The sequence below is a fragment of the Fundulus heteroclitus genome, unplaced genomic scaffold (genome assembly GCF_011125445.2).
Source record: "Fundulus heteroclitus isolate FHET01 unplaced genomic scaffold, MU-UCD_Fhet_4.1 scaffold_39, whole genome shotgun sequence".
In the NCBI taxonomy this organism is placed as follows: Eukaryota; Metazoa; Chordata; class Actinopteri; order Cyprinodontiformes; family Fundulidae; genus Fundulus; species Fundulus heteroclitus.
Window position 1 is genome coordinate 1,155,317 of NW_023396803.1, and position 17,170 is coordinate 1,172,486.

General features: G+C 35.9%; 2 protein-coding genes and 2 long non-coding RNA genes across 4 annotated transcripts in view; 2 read left to right on the forward strand and 2 right to left on the reverse strand.

The window, feature by feature from the left end:
- Positions 1–20: 20 nt before the first annotated feature.
- Positions 21–1,726, reverse strand: LOC118560130. The gene is made up of 2 exons (XM_036130877.1): positions 736–1,726; positions 21–535 (listed from the first exon to the last, which is right to left on the reverse strand). Exons 1-2 carry the CDS (start codon positions 1,327–1,329, stop codon positions 203–205), a joined length of 927 nt encoding a protein of 308 aa, XP_035986770.1. The 5' UTR covers positions 1,330–1,726; the 3' UTR covers positions 21–202.
- A 2,584-nt stretch (positions 1,727–4,310) lies between these two features.
- On the forward strand, positions 4,311–4,751 carry LOC118560133. The gene is made up of 2 exons (XR_004929105.1): positions 4,311–4,535; positions 4,647–4,751. It is a non-coding gene; the product is annotated as an uncharacterized LOC118560133 (long non-coding RNA).
- A 7,456-nt stretch (positions 4,752–12,207) lies between these two features.
- Positions 12,208–14,804, reverse strand: LOC118560136. The gene is made up of 5 exons (XR_004929108.1): positions 14,574–14,804; positions 14,271–14,384; positions 13,163–13,189; positions 12,899–13,072; positions 12,208–12,820 (listed from the first exon to the last, which is right to left on the reverse strand). It is a non-coding gene; the product is annotated as an uncharacterized LOC118560136 (long non-coding RNA).
- Positions 14,805–15,744: 940 nt separating this feature from the next.
- The window catches only part of tdrd12 (tudor domain containing 12), a 277,622-nt gene continuing 276,196 nt past the window's right edge, over positions 15,745–17,170 (forward strand). Inside the window, exons 1-2 of the mRNA XM_036130848.1 lie at positions 15,745–15,863; positions 16,098–16,164. Of these exons, the coding sequence (XP_035986741.1) occupies positions 16,141–16,164 (24 nt within the window). The 5' untranslated portion in view covers positions 15,745–15,863; positions 16,098–16,140. The remainder of the gene's footprint in view (positions 15,864–16,097; positions 16,165–17,170) is intronic.

A 17,170-nucleotide genomic window follows, 5' to 3' on the forward strand; every position in this document is an offset into this window, starting at 1 on the left:
GCATTCTAGTGCCATACCAATGAATTTATCTAAAATCAGATTTATCGCATCATCATGCACTGATTGCTTGTGAATGGATTTGACCCAACTTCATACTAGTGCTACAACGTGCTGAAGAAAATAAAGTTACTTCAGGAACTGTACTAAGGTCCTAATCAGTGAAAATGCATCAAGGCTTGAAAGAGACATTTTTTTACATTTATCACTGCAGCTCCAAATCATTGGTAATCAGCTGTCTAAGTCTAATGTATAGATCAGTTGTTGCAAACACATCATCTGTGACACCCAGGTTATGCTCTGAAATCAGGTCCACACAAATACTGAAGACATCTTCATCACATGGAAAGTCTTTGAAAACACAGTTTTCCAAGCAGGTTTCAACGCGGTTCAAATCTATGCTGTAAAGGTAGTCTCTGGTTCCATACACCTGAGGTACTGTGTACATGATGGATGGACGCCCATGAGGACTTCGTGAGTTGTGTGCTGGACGTATCCTGTGGTTGTTCCAAGCTGAAGCAACATCATTTAGTTCTTTCTAGGAGAAAAAAGTATTGATCAAAAGACAGGCACATTGACAACAAGCAACTATCTACACATGCAATCTGTTGAATATTTCAAACATGCCACATATTTAGTGTCATACTCTGAAAGGAGGTCTGTATTATAAAGATTTCAAAATATTAATGAATGCTATAAAGAGTGTAGGTGAGATAGATCAGATCAAAGCGAGCTCACCTGTATTATGTGGAGAAAACAGAACTGAATCAGGGCTTTGTCCAAGAAGTTGTCTGAGAAGTGTCCATCTGCTTTCAGTTTGTCAAAGAGGTCCATCCAGAACTGAACACATTCACTTCGCAGGACCAGCCACCATCTTTCAATTCGCTGATTTCCAGTGCTTGGACCAAATATTACATTAGCTCTTTCAGGTTGATTTTCTGTAAAATGCAAAAATCTTTGCATATCAGCCACATGAACATTTTCTGTCCCTAAATCCAGTCTCAGTTTTTCAGGACAACCCTCAGCTTTAATCACTGCATCAATATAGTACCCCGCAATGACTTTTGGATCATTATTTGTTTTGTATGCCTCAAGCCATATCAGTCTTCTAGAAAAACCATCAATACATCCGCTAATTCCAATTCCAAATGGTTTGAGCTTATCATAACCATCCATATGCCAAACGTAGTTCGGGCCACAACTATGGTAAACTCGTCTCCGCAGTCGATTTCTTGACCTTAGGTCAACTCCTTCACCATCTAGTAAGCTTAGAAGAACTCGAACTGTTTCCCTGTCTGTTACTAGACCATTCATCCAACATTTTTGGTGCATCTATCGATATCCATGACACTGTCCAGATGTTTCAAGCTGCTGTTGGATGAATGCTGCCACAACACTATCATCTGTTTTGTTCTTTCGGCGCCAAAGTTTCTTCTTACTAAGAATCCTTTCCAATGTCCTCTTGCTTAGAGTAATCCCATGAACCTCGGCCAGCAAAGCAAGGATTTCATCATTTGTTAAGCCACGTCGGAAATACTCCTCAATATGTTCACAATCCATTGAAAAGAGAAAAAAATGTTCCACTTGGCTAAACAGATCAAACGGATCCCTGTCTATTTCCCATCCTCAAAAAGAGAGGATGTATATAGAAAAAGCAAGCTGCTGTAAGTTTCTGGAGCATATAAGAATCTGATAATGCATGCTGTTACGCAAACGTCAGTCTCCAACTGCTATGTTATGTCATAATGACTTTTAACCTCATAATTATGACTTAGTATCTCATAATTATGACTTTTTAACTCATAATTATGACTTTTTTATCTCATAATTATGACTTAGTATCTCATAATTATGACTTTTTTATCTCATAATTATGACTTAGTATCTCATAATTATGACTTTTCTATCTCATAATTATGACTTTTTATCTCATAATTATGACTTAGTATCTCATAATTATGACATTTTATCTCATAATTATGACTTTTTTATCTCATAATTATGACTTAGTATCTCATAATTATGACTTTTCTATCTCATAATTATGACTTTTTTATCTCATAATTACTGTGAATGCAGTAGGCATTCACAGTTCTTGAGATCCTCTTCCGCCTTTTTACTGTTTAAACTTTGCTTCGCTTCTCCTCCTACATTTTTTCTCCGATTTCAACCATTCAACTTTTAAACTATTCAGCTTCTTCTGGAATGGATGGCTATGTCTTTTTGTACTTTTAACTCTTCAACTTTTTAAAATATTCAGCTTTTTCTGCACATTTTCAGCTTTTTTTTCTCCCATAGGAAATGAATGTAATTCACTAAAATTCCGCTCATTTCAGCTGCTTTTTGACAGCTTACTGCTTCAGCCTACTTTCAGCTAGAAACGCCATTCAACTTTTAAAATGTAGTGATATCTTTCAGCTATTATGGTCTATTTCAGCTTTTTCATATCTTTTACCATTTTCAAATAGTACCTCCCTAAAATAATTTTGGCTTTTCAAGAAATTCAGCAAATAACATGCGTTGCTATGGTCGTCAAGGAGGCAGTTATAGAGTGCGCACTCTAGAAATTCAACAAATTCTTCTTCACCGAACAACTTCTTCTCACTCGCTCAATTTTCAACCTATCCACATAAATTATACATCAAAACGTAGGAACTTTTGTCAGGATTCAGGAAATGTAACCGTCATTGGTGTAGCATTTATAGATTTTTCGCAAATCACCTCAGAGCGACACAAACCCGAAACCTCCCCCATTCATTTCCTATGGAGCGGTTTTGAAAAATGACGTCTGAAAATCCAAAACATCACACGTCTTCGCATCGTCGCTACTTCTAAACCGTTTGATGTACAGGCATGAGACTTTCACATATGAATGTCCCAACCCTTCTGGCACTCACAAAAAAGGAATTTTTTGGATAACTGTTACGGTTTTTCCGCAGGAACAATTTGTTCGGGAGTAGCGAATTTGCAAAATCCTGAAGATGCTTTGGACCTCCATCACCCCAAATGATCCACTTTTTTACATCGTCGCTGTGCCTACACCGATTTTTGTACAAACATTAAAATGAGCAACATAGTCCTCAAAAGCCTGCTGATACTCACAGTGAAATAATTGTTTTGATATCTCTTATACTTTTTCAGATAGAGCGATTTGTTCGGGACTGTTTTTAGAGGATTTTGGAAATTCCTTAAAAAAAACCTTTAGATCATAATTTTTTCGCCTTTATTAAACTTTTTCCAGCAAAAAACGATAGCTTCTCTTCTTCCCCTATCCATTACGAACTAAACGCAGAAAAAATTACGTCTCTACCATTTAGGGATCAGGAGATATGAAGCGTTGTTCGGGGCAAAGTTCTCCATTATAATCCAATGGGACTTATTGTGAGCAAAGTCTCTGCACTTCGGTAGACTGCAGGTGTGTGAGTGAGTTTCCATGACGACGGAACTCTGAGGACCAGAGGGAGAGGATCAATTGAGATACAATGGCAACTTTCGACGCTCACCGCAGTTGCTGTGATTAATATAGGAATCTGAAATTCGCACAGTCACTTCCTCTTGACATTTTAAAATTTTCAAGTGACTTTCAGCTATGTGTCATTTTTCTATCCCATTTTGGATTTCACATGCTTTCCTATTGGGCCTTTGCTTCCAACAGGACCTGGCATGATGCCCAGACACGACCCAATTGGCCAATACAGCACCACCCACCTGTGGGAAATGGCGCTACACGCCATTTTGGTCAAATATTGAGTTCTGGGCCCAGATGTGGTGAGGCTGAGTTGCTAAAGGAGGCCAATCTGACCCATGAACTTTGGTGACGTTTGGCGACATTAAGTATTGGCACCCCTATTTGAGGCACTTCCCAGTACAGGATTTGGACCAAACTGACAGAGTACAATCACCCGGTGATCCTGAGCACAACCATGTTAGCGGCAAATGGTTAGCATGTTGCTAATTGGAAGTAGCTCTAGGAAGCTCGGACAAACTTCTGCTTTACAGAGTCTGTACCTCCTTTATACAGAATGCTCCACAATAAGTTTGGGCCTCGTCACATAAAGCATCTCCAAGTTAGGAGGTGTCAAACATCCAATGCTTTTCAATGGGGGCGTGTCACATGGACGACCTTGAGCGGTTGGGTTTTTGTTCAGTGAGACAGAGTCTTGAACCAGAGTCAGGTGGAGAACAGCAGCAGTTTATTTTCCACTCAGCATCCACACAACACTGTCCTTCACAGCTGACACTGCAGTCTTAAATAGTCCCAGCTGTGACGGACCAAACCATATTAAATTGACAGGGGAATCTCTTAATCAATCTCCACCAATTTACATAAAATACATTTTATTAAATACCATACTTCTATTTACTTTTTATAAATATTTTTCCATTTTATCATTACACCTTAAATAAACACCACAAAAACCCCCAACAATTCCCCACCCCCTAGTCTCCTCAATGGCCTCTCCCAAAGCTATATATGGCGTCTGGACCCCCGGGGTAGAATTTGTCCAAACACCCTGGAGAGGACACAGAAAAGACAGGTGAGTCACTTTACCACAGCACTCCTCACTCAACAGAGTATGCACACATTTGCTTAGTTTTTCCTCACCATTAGCTCATTGCTCTGTGGTAATCATTATGCTCCTCCACAGGCACCAGCAACCAACCTCACTCATCAATGAGGAGCAGCTGTGCAGAGCCCAAAACAAAGGCCACATACCAATCGCCAAAATGCTCAATAAATATAATTAAAACTTCTTGTGTGCAAACTTATTGCTGTGCAAATCTCTGCTTAAAGTGCGAATGCTAAATAAAGTGTTTGTTAATACAGTGCAGAAATACCTTTTAAGTGCCATACAGTGCTATATATGTAAAATAGCCCCAGTAATGAAGATCTCTTCATTACAGGGCGAAACCCCTTATACTCCCTAGAAATGCAGGCCCACATATAGCTACAGTATATTAAAGTTTGAAATTCTACTTCTGCTTTGTTCAACGATTCAGTGTTTAGAATGAGTTAGGAAATGTTTGGTGCCTTTCCCTCAGTTTTTTTCTTCTTCTAATCATTCAGCTATTGTTCTTTCATGTTCAAATTCTTCAACTCTTTCAAATTCTTCAACTTTTTCAACTTCTTCAACTTTTTCAACTTCTTCAATGCTTTTCAGCTATTTTTTCTCTTCTTCAAAGATCTTCTGCATCTTTTGCTTAATCATTCAGCTATCTGCATTCACAGTGCATTTTCGCAGGAAATGCAAATTTTTCTAGTTATGACTTAGTATCTCATAATTATGACTTTTCTATCTCATAATTATGACTTTTTATCTCATAATTATGACTTAGTATCTCATAATTATGACTTAGTATCTCATAATTATGACTTTTTATCTCATAATTATGACTTAGTATCTCATAATTATGACTTTGTATCTCATAATTATGACTTTCTATGTGCCATTTTTTTATTTTCATGTGGCGGAAACGGGCTTCCATACGAGTACGGGGGCGGAGTTAAGATGGCGGACTGAGCAGACGTTCTTTCCAGAAGGTCCCAGAATTTTGCCCAAACTTCGGTAACTTTTCCAGCCTAAAAGTTTATCATGGAGCCTCAGAAAGTCATAAAACCTGCCAAGCTTAAACTGGATCTTAAAGAATGTAAAAGAGAGCCAAAACTTGACCGAGTCGGCAAGAATGTGGAACACGACTATGCGATGGAGGTGTCTCAGTTAAACAAGAGGGAGCGTGAAGGCAACTCTGCTCCTCCGACTCCAAGTAAGACTCAGACAGGAAAGAAAACAAAGCCAGATGAAACAAGCGAATCTCCCGTCTCAAATGAAGCCATTCTTCAAGCTATTCTAAATCTTGAAAAGAGAGTGGAGAATCAGCTTGTGGATATGAAGGAGCAAATGAGGCAGAGTGGCACAATGCTTGCTAGCTTAGCAAAAGCGGTGCAGTTTAATACAGAAGAAGTGCAGGACTGCAAAAAAAGTGTGAAAAAATTAGAGGAGCAAAATGTTTCCTTGAAGAAAGAAGTTTCTGAGTTGACAGAACGAGTCAGAGAGCAAGAACGATATAGAATGAGATGGTGTCTCCGCATCAAAGGTTTGGAGGAAAGAGAGGGAGAGGACATCCGAACAAGAGTGGTCCACATTCTCCAGAAAATTGTTCCCGACCTAAAGGGGAAAATTGAAGAGGCGGTGGACATAGTGCATCGGCTTGGAAGGAAGACCGACAACAGAAAACGACACGTCTTAATTCTCTTCACCCACAGACGAGTGAAAGAAGACATCTGGAAGAGAAGCAAAGGCTCTGCAGTTTGCAAGGAAGCAGGGATCCAGTTTGCTGAGATGATGCCAAAAGAAGATCTGGAGGAGAGGAGAAGGCTGTGGCCACATATCGAGCAGGCCAGGCGCGCAGGGAAACAAGCCTTTTTCCGAGGTCCACACGGCTTCATTGAGGGACGCAGGATTGGAGACGGCTAAGAGAGGCAGACGGAGAAGTTTTCAGAATGACATAAAGACGGGACACACTGGTTTGTTAGGGAAGGAAGCCATCTGCTGTTAGTTGGGTGAGCAGTTCAACTTATAATTGTTGTGTTTCTAAGCGTTTTAAGTTCTCGTTATGAACAATACTTTTTCATTCGGTTCCTTAAATGTTCGGGGCATCAAAGACATTGTGAAAAGAAAAGCACTCTTTTTGTTTTGTAAAGGGCAAAACTGTCACTGTTTTCTATTACAAGAAACTCATTCAGCAGAAGTGGATGAAACGTTCTGGACTAACCAATGGGGCGACAGGATGTTATTCAGCCATGGCTCAAATAAGTCAGCTGGTGTTGCTATCTGCTTTAACAAGTTTTCAGGGGAGATTTTAACACACAGAGCAGATGTGGCAGGTCATTGGTTAATTGTGGTTGTTAAAAAAGAGGATAGGTTGTTTTTTATTACAAATGTCTATGGATACAATAACGAAATGCAAAATAAAAGATTACTGGTTAAAATAACCAAGGTCATAATGGAACTTAAAACTCTTTATCCCACGAGCTATTTGGTGTTTGGGGGAGACTGGAATATGAGTCCAGATGAATGGAATGATAGATGGCCCTCAAGAACAGGCAGAACAAGACTCAACGAGATAATCTATGATTTCATGGCTAGAAATAATCTGATTGATATCTGGAGAGAGAAAAATCCTGATAGAAAAGAGTTCACATGGTTTAAACCAAATGATAATATCAAATCTAGAATTGATTACTGGCTTGTTAGTTTTGAAATATCCAGGCTTGTTTCATCTGTAACCATCTCTAAAGCTCCACTTTCAGATCACTGCTGCATAACCCTAACACTACAACCCTCCACAAGATCACATAATAACAAAAGCTACTGGAAATTTAATGCTAATTTATTGATTAACAATGATTACTGTTCAAAAGCAAGGGAAATTATTCACAGTATTGAAAGGGATGAAACATTTGAAAATTTTGTAAGTAAATGGGAGTATATTAAATTTAAAATTAGAGAATTTTCAATTTACTTTAGTAAAACTCTACAGAGAAAAAGAAAAGAATATGAAAGCAACATACTAAGGGATATTTCCCAATACTGTGGTTCAGTGGATGATAATGACCAGAATAAGGACAGGTTAATTCAGCTACAAAATCAGCTAGATAAACTCTATTTGGAAAAAGCTAAGGGAGCTTTCATAAGATCCAAAGCAAAATGGTTAGAGGAAGGGGAAAAGAATTCAGCATATTTTTGCAAGTTAGAAAAAAGTAGACAGGAAAGAAATTCAGTTGCTTGTCTCTTAATTAATGGAACAGAATGTAAAGATCCATCCAACATTGAAAATGAGATTTTCAAATTTTACTCTACCCTTTACGACTCTAGTTCTTTTGGAGATGATGACGATTCAATATTTGATCTAATTAAAGAATTCATTCCACAAATTGATGAATCCTGGAAAAGTTCATGTGAGTCTGAATTTAGGATTGAGGAATTAGATGCAGCTATTGGCAAAATGTCACTGAACAAAAGCCCAGGAACAGACGGCCTCACAACCAATTTTTATCAACATTTTTGGGCTGATATTAGGGAAATCCTTTTTAAAGTCATTAAGGAATGTCTGGAGAATGGAGAATTGACAGCAAGTATGAAGCAGGGGCTGATAACCTTAATTCCTAAATCTGGAAAAGATCAAAGGTTGTTGGACAATTTAAGACCGATAACACTGCTTAACGTTGATTATAAAATATTCTCAGGAGCTATTGCCGCTAGACTTAAAGAAGGCCTTTCAGCAGTTATTGGTGAATCACAATCAGGTTTCTTGAAAGGACGATCCATTCACAATAATATTAGATTAGTACTAGACTTAATAGAGTATAAAGAAGTGATACAAAAAGAGGGTTTTATTCTTTTTTTAGATTTTTATAAAGCATTCGATTCCTTGAAGCACACATTTATGCTAAAAACTCTGCATCATTTTGGATTTGGTGATAAATTTATTAAAGCGATTGCTATTTTATATAAAGGAATAAATAGTTCTGTTACTTATGGAAGAGGTACTTGCCGTAGGTTTGAGATTAGAAGAGGTATACGACAAGGATGTGGATGCTCCCCCTTATTGTTTATTCTGGTTGCAGAAATTCTTTCAATTCGTATTAAGAACAGTGATATCCAAGGTATTTCAGTGTTGAATAAACAAATTAAAATCAGTCAATTAGCTGACGATACCACTCTGTTTTTAAAAAATGAAGGACAAATTCAATTAGCTCTAGAGTTAATAAATCAGTTCTCTGTTTCAGGTTTAAACCTAAATTTAAATAAATGTGAACTATTGCCACTACACAACCCAACATTTCAATCCCTATACAATATTAACATTAAATCAGAGGTAAAATATTTAGGTATAGTTATTTCCAAAAAAAATATGAAAATAAATGAGAATTTGAACTTTGTGAAGAAATTGGATAACTGTAAATCTATTTTAAACAGCTGGTTAAGGAGAGACATTTCTTTATTTGGTAGAGTGTTATTGTCCAAAATGGAGGGTCTTTCTAGAATAATTTACCCGGCCTCTTCTCTACCGGTATCGAGGGAGTTAATCAAGAGAACTAATGATATTCTTCTGAAATTCATTTGGAGGAATAGATGCCATTACATAAGAAAAGATGATGTTGTTAAATCATTGGTTGAAGGAGGATTAAATGTTATTGATTTTGATGTAATGAACGGGGTCCTTAAACTAAAATGGCTAAAAAGTTTTCTTAAAAATACAGATTCCTTTTGGTTTATGATCCCCAATTTTATTTTTGAAAAAATGGGAGGAATTGATTTTCTTTTACGTTGTGACTTTAGTTGTAATTCATTGCAAATCAAACTCTCTGCGTTTCATCAGCAAGTACTCTTGTATTGGAAATTGATTTATAAACATAATTTTACTCCACACAACATTCCTATTTGGAATAACAGATATGTATTGGTCAACAGAAAGTCAGTATTCGAAAGGGAGTGGTATGCTAAAGGCATCTGGTCTGTTAGTCACTTAATGGATTCAGAGGGGAACTTTTTGGATTTTGGTCGTTTTTGTGTCCAGTACAACCTAAATTGCTCCGAAAAACTGTATTACAAACTGTTAAAATCTATACCCTATTCGTTTAGATCCCTAGTTAAAAATATTTTGTTATACTCAGACATTTCACCTGTACTGGGATCATTGCAGATCGAAGATATTCAGATTCAAGATATTAGATGCAACAATAAGATGTTGAGGAATTTCTTCATAAAAGAACTTTTCCCAAACACAATTAGAAGACATTACATTCTAAAGGACTTTACAGCAGATCAGATCATTAAAATAAGAACTAATTACATAACTTACCCTCTGCCACCAAAAGCGAAACAGATGCAATTCAAAATTATCAATGAAATATATCCAACTAAAGAATTTCTGACATCTAAGTTTAAGTTTGATACAGAAGATTGTGTTTTTTGCATGAGAAATGTGGAGAGTTTGAAACATCTATTCTTTTTTTGTGAATCAATTTTTAAATTTTGGAAAGATTTCCAAAATTGGCTTAACTGGAAGAACATTGTTTTGTCGCCACTATCTGAAACAAGTATTTTATTTGGTTTAGAAAATGAGAATAAGGCTCTTGAATATTTAGTAAATTACCTTATACTGTTGGGAAAATTTTTCATTCATAGATGTAGGTATTTTAAGACAAAACCTACTTTTTGCCATTGGAAAAATGACTTTGATTTATTTTATAAATCGCTGAGACTGACTAATTCCAAACCCGCTCTTAAAGTATCATCCTTGTTGGAAAACTTTAATTTGATATAAAATTGCCCTTTGTTATTATTTTATTCTATTATTTTACTTTTGTACAGTTTTGTTATAATTTTATTTCAGACACAATTCAGGTGTGTAAACAATGTAACGTTTATGATGTCTTGTTTCTATATTATTTCATGGTTTTTAATTATTTTATGCTTGCTCGAAGATGCTCCATATTATGGTATGACAGGTCACTGTCATGACTTTTTCTGTTAAGAAGTTATTTAAACGTAAAATGCATGTACAATTCGCCCTGTCATTGTTTTGTATTTTGTACCATTTGCAATAAAAAAAAAAAAAACGCGAGTACGGACTCGCGTTCTCGTGAATTGAGAAACGGCCTACCCGATCCGTACCGGTAGCACCATAGATATCCATAATAAAGGCCTTTATTATCAAGTACACCTCGCTGCAGCCTGCGGAAAGGGGGCGGGGACGGACCACTGTCAGTCTCATACCTTATATGGAAATGGGACCATTCCACTCCGGAAATTAAGGGGGCGCCAGTGACACTATTTCCTGTACCAGCCGTGTTATAATAATTATAATATTAATAACGCCATTTGTTTGCCAACCATAAATCAAATTAATATTTTAGAGACAAATGTACATTACATTTACAACACATTTATCCATCCACACCTATCCCTATAGTGGGATCGTTAGGGCTGCTGCGGTGGATCCTGGACAGATTCCCAGTCCATCGCAGATTAAGAAAACATCCATCCATCCATTTTCTGACCCACTTAATCCCTTATGGGGTCGCGGGGGTGGTTGGTGCCTATCTCCAGCGTTGAGTAAGAAAACAGATATAACCAAATACTTGCTAGTGCTGAAGTTCGAATAACAGATTTTGATATTTGAATGGTACTCTTAAAATAAATAAATTCAAATCTAAAATATAATAGCCTTTGCCTTATTTAATAAGGACTAGATAGAAAAGAGGTTTGGTCGGTAAGACATTTAGACAACAATTTTGTCCAATTTAGTATGTCCATTTACAGTGCACTTTTGTTCTGTTTATTTGCCAAATATTTCTCTTATTATTCACATTGTGAATACAATTTACAAACAAACCAAATGACTTTTGAACTTCTAACAAGTGGCATTCCGAAAACTAAGATATACTTCTTTGCAGGCGACCTGGCTCAACTATTATCATTGTTTACCATAATGTCTCATTGGAAACTTTTCTACATAAAACTGATTGGTGTCCCACTATTCCATTTAGAATTTCCACATCAATTCTACCAATTGCAATCGATTCATAAACTGCGCTCCAAATACCTTAAATATCCACTTTTTGCTAAACCAAAAGGGATTCATTTGAAACTTTAAATGTAGCTTCAACCTGGAAAGACTCACACAGAGATAGGTTTTAGAAAGTTTATTTGACAAGAAATAATCTTTGGCGCTCGGAATCCGTCAGTAGACATGGTGCTGGTAACCGGCAGAGAGAATGATCCGCTGTGGATGAGGGTTTTTTTTCTATATGAAAACCTTTTTGAATAAAGTCACTGGATACATAAGTTAAACCAATGTGTAAATTCTAACTATAACTATCTTCATCTTATCTGCTCAGCGAATCACTTGATCATGCACCTCTGTCCCAGCCTAACGGCGGCGGTCTCATCTCCTCCACCCTTCATAAAGTCCGGCTTGATGTGTGCAATTGCTCCTCACCTGAGCTTTCCTCACCTCCATCTGGTCTCCACCTTTGTTCAGCATACATTAATCATATGTTTGCAATATGACTATGTAACCGAACAATGTTTTTCTCTGTGCTTGCTTTATTACAAAAAAAAAATATCTAATTCTGACTGGTAAAACATAAACAACTTAGCTGTATGTCGGATTTGTAAAGAAAATTTCTATTGATTCCAGTCATTTTTCAAAGATTTTAGGAAACATTTTATTTAAACATATAAAATATTGCAAGTTATTAACTTTGATTGTATGTCAAATTTTTAAAACAAGATTATCAAAATGTTAAACAATGCTGTTACAGTATAGTTACAATAACTTTATTGGTTCTACTCTCTTTAGAACATCTTACAGCCACAATGTAACTTTTTCTGGAACCGACAATATTTCTATGAAAACTAAATGAATGAATGAGCTACAACAAAAAGAACATTCAAAAATTTACATAATATTGAAATAACTCAAAACGAATGACCGCACAAGTTAAAAGGCAAATGTGCTTCATCAGAAATGTTTTAAAATGGCATGTCACACACACAAAAAAAAAAAAAACGAACAGTGTGACAACAGAAATATGTGAAAGACTGGAAAACAACTGATTCATTCATTATTGACTTTCAGGGCAGCGTCCGGGTATGGCATCACAGTAGTAACGAGGGTACTCCCCTTCCATTTCTGGTGAAGCCCACACAGTCTTTATATGGCCGGTTGCAGGAAGAACACGTTTCGACCCCAAAAGGAATCCGATTTTCTGCTTTGAATGACTCTTAAAATTTATCCCAGTGGATCTCACCTGTTAATAAAAAATATATTTCACGTAGTTCAAATCTAATTTTGCATGTTTAAAGTGAAAATATTCAAAGGTCCTTACCATCCAGCCAAGCAAAGTGAGTCTTCTTCCCGGAAACTGGGTCAGACACAATGGCTTCAAAGCACTTGAAGGTCGATGCCAAGGTGTGTCTTGGCATGCCAGGGTGAGGTAAGCTGTGTCTCCCTGTGCTAGTACCACCTCCTGGAGAACAGCTTCAAGTCCATTCAAAGGCATCTGAAAATAAAAAAAATAAAAAAACAGGTGCATTGCAAGACAGTCATACCAGAAGAATAGCTATGACACGTGATTATGAGTGAATCTTACCTGTAAGATTGGCGATATCGTTTGCACCTGCATGGTGAAGAGCATTAAACGCTAGTTAATACTTTATATCGCTCAAGATCTTATCCTTTCCATCTCTAATGGTATAAAAAATGCTGTCCAAATAATGAATTTAATTTTTGTTTTAAATCATTTAGGGTTTTAGTGTCATTTGCACATTGTAAATTTAACTTTAACGTAAATTTAAGGACAAATCGTAATAGCTACTGACATAAAAGGAAAAGGTTAGTACTCATCAGGAAATATACAAATGATTGGTATAAAAAAGGCATGTTTGAAATTAATCACTGTAGATTTTTTAACTTTATTGTTACTGCTTTGTAGGATTTAACAATTAATTTTAGAAGTCACAATGGCTTCCAGTTAACAGATATATATTCTGCAAAAAATTAATTGAAATTGTAAAAGTGATATTGCTCAAACAGCCAAGGGCAGGTATTAACTAATTAGATTTACTCAATTATTCTGTAACGTTTGACAAAAAAAATAAAAAAAATAGGTCTATTTTTCCTTATGTTGTAATCTTGAGTAAATTTGTTGATACGCAACCCAATGCGTGTAATTTAACTGAATGAAGAACACATTTTAACCTACAAAAAAATAAAACACGATACACAGATAAATGTTGTTCATGCTAGGTTTCTTCTAACCTTAATTTGTTTTCTTGTAATAATATTTTTCATTTTTGGTCAGAAAATGCCGAACAGTGTACATAACTTCATTTTTATTCATGTCTGCTAAAATAAATGGGCAATATTACATCGCACATTATGATCAGTAAAACAGGACTTAATAATAGCCATCTCACAAAATACTTTGTTACTCTTACTTGTGTGTATTTTTGTTTTTGTTTTTTTGCACAGTTACTTATTAAAAATATACTGAAGCAGTGCTACTCGTTATTAGAGCATCACATCTGGGTACTACACCCACATATGATGACAGCTGTTAGTTTATAAAAAAATATTTGACTTTCCAGAAATGTAACATTCATGTTCCAAAAACACATTTAAAAATAAAAGAAAAACACTTGAAAACTGATAAGCATGTAAAAAAAATTTTTATATTTTTCAAGTGTTACTTTACATACCGTTATGTTGAGCCATAGCAGCTTTTGCTATATGGTTCTGTACCTTGTGCGACTCATCGGCATTGTATGAGCAAGGGGGACATCAATATGTTGCAAATAGATAGATGCGTGGATCTGTGTGATTAAAATAACAAACAAATTCCATCTAATGGTGCCCTGCAGGAAAATAATTATCTATGCTACATGTTAGCCTTCGCTGTATAAATTACGAATTTCACTTGTCTACAGCTGTTAATTATATTTTAAACCTAATCTAAAAAATGATTTACTATGTGAAAACAAGTTTTAAGAAGGTAAAAATACCTTTTGCTGACTTCGTAGGTTTTGCATTATGGATCGTGTGCCGAACATCAGTGGAAGAACCTCTACTTCTTTTAATCGACTTCTCAACTCCGCTTCTTTAAGGTACTAGTGATAATGAAAATAGCGCCCCCTTCATTTCCGGAGTGCAATAATCCCATTTCCATATAAGGTATGGGACTGACAGTGGTCCGTCCCCGCCCCTTTCCGCAAGGCTGCAGCGAGGTCCTTCTCTTTATTATGGATATCTATGGGTAGCACGATCCGTACCATCAGCTCATTTGCGCAAGCGCGAACAGAATAACTTCCGGGTCGCCAAAAAAAAAATTTATTACGGTACTGAAAATACTTATTTCTATACTTAAATCATTAAATAATGCTAAACTATATCGTAAATAAGGCATTGAATACTTTTCTGAAAGAAATTTATACGTTTTACATTCTCTCCATAGTATTGCTTGACGTCATCATCGGATATGCTCCAGCATACTCCAGTCCGGGAATCATTGCATATTGTTTATCTGTATTGTCTGAATGCACTCTGTTAGTTTTATTGCTTGTTCAAACAGGACTGGAAAAAAAAAAATCCTTAATTATACGGTGAATTTCGTTATACAAATAATCTTGTTCTAAACATTTATTTTATTAGAAAGTTAAAATTATCGATTGAGAAATTAGCGCCCTCTGGTGTACACATCATAAACTAGAGAAGACCTCATGATTATAGTGGCCGCATTGTTTTTGTTTTTTTGTTTTTTTACAAAAACAAACAGGGAATAGAACAAAGAACACACACAAAGCGAAGGCATACCTTATTAAAATACATTTATTAAGCACAAAATAGATATATGCAAATCAAATAAATGATTAAAAACAAACTTAAAAAAAATCAAAATCAAATACATCTCTGTACTCCTATATGTGTTTATAGCTTGGGGTTTATGTACTTTAAGAAATGGTTTATATATTTTTATTTCCCTAACCACAACTGGGAAACATTTTTGCTATTAAAAAAACAATGTATTTTTTATGTATTTGTTGTTTATTTTTTAGAATATGCATTATTGCCGCAAATACAAAGATATATAAAAAGAACCCCCTGCCTCGAAAAAATACAAAAGAATAAAAATGTAAGAAAAAACGAAATATTTCCTACCGGAAGTTATTCTACTCGCGCACGCGCAAATGAGCTGATGGTACGGATCGTGCTACCGGTACGGATCGGGTAGTGACACTGACCGCGTATTTTCAGGTGTTGGGGCACTTGATGTAACTGGTGGAGCTGTTAAAAACGTAGGTTAACCCGCTTATAATCAATTGTTACTAAGCAGGCAAATAACGGAGAATATGTGATAAAAAGAGGCGTTAAATGTGCTTTAAGAGAATGTGTGGGTTTAATTTGTTTAGTGAGTTGTGAAACCTCATTAGGCTAACGTTAAGCTCTGTTAGTTTAGCTGACACGTGGAAGAAAGGTCATAGTCAGTCCCAGCTAAGGTCTTTAAAAATGAACCATGTTATTTTTCTTAGTTTCTCGTTATCAACGGGTGGTGGCGTTGAAGCAGTGTGCAAAATGTTGAAAATCTCCATTTTGAAGGTAAGAAACTTCCTTCCATGAACTTTTTTTCAAACTTTATTTATTTAACTTTTTCTGCTCAAAAGTCAACATACAGCACAGTATTTAGTTTAAATATATTTAACAAAGTCTGCTGCACTTCAGCCACCCCCACAACCTCCTCCCCCCACCCACATGTCAAATAAGCACACAGGGAGGGATATACATAGACATAATATAAGAGTAGACCCCGCATTGACTGTCGCGGCGCAGGAATTACGGCCGCCATCTTGGGGCGGTCGACCTGCTACCCTAACCTGCTGATTCAAGCTGAACACACTGATACCTCAGCACTGGGCGGCGTATTTTGTTTAAATCGACGGACTATTGACGTCAGGGCTCGAGGGATAACCTTTCACAAGTAAGATTAAAAGATATTGTTTATATTAGAATGTGATTTTTCTAATATTAGACAGAGAGATACAGGTCTACACGTCCAAGTTTTTGTGACTTAGTCTCTCCAAAATTGCATCTACTCCGTGAAGGCATCAGAGCTTTAGACATCGGTGAATATCTTATTCAACAATGAATATATTTTTCTATCTATCTATCTATCTATCTATCTATCTATCTATCTATCTATCTATCTATATATATATATATATATATATATATATATATATATATATATATATATATATATATATATATATATATATATATATTTTATTTATTTATTTATTTTTTCCGCTAATGTCTAACAAAGCTCTGATGCCTTCACAGAGCAGCTGCAATACATATAGATAGATAGATTTTTTTTTTTTTCTTATGGCCTGGGTCTTGGACCATAACAATTCAAAGGCAAGCCCCACATGGGATAACTTAAAACAGGATTTTCATAACTGGTTGGAGAAGAGAGGGAAAGAGAGAAGTAGGTGGCAGAGAGAGAGAGAGAGAAAGAATGAGCTGAGCTCATATATATATATATATATATATATATATATATATATATATATATATATATATATATATATATATATATATCACT

Coding starts and splice junctions, on each gene's coding strand:
- LOC118560130 (XM_036130877.1), bottom strand. CDS start 1,329: ATGCACCAAAAATGTTGGATGAATGGTCTAGTAACAGACAGGGAAACA. Junction 536..735: donor GTTTTCTCCACATAATACAG/GTGAGCTCGCTT, acceptor TTTTTCTCCTAG/AAAGAACTAAATGATGTTGC.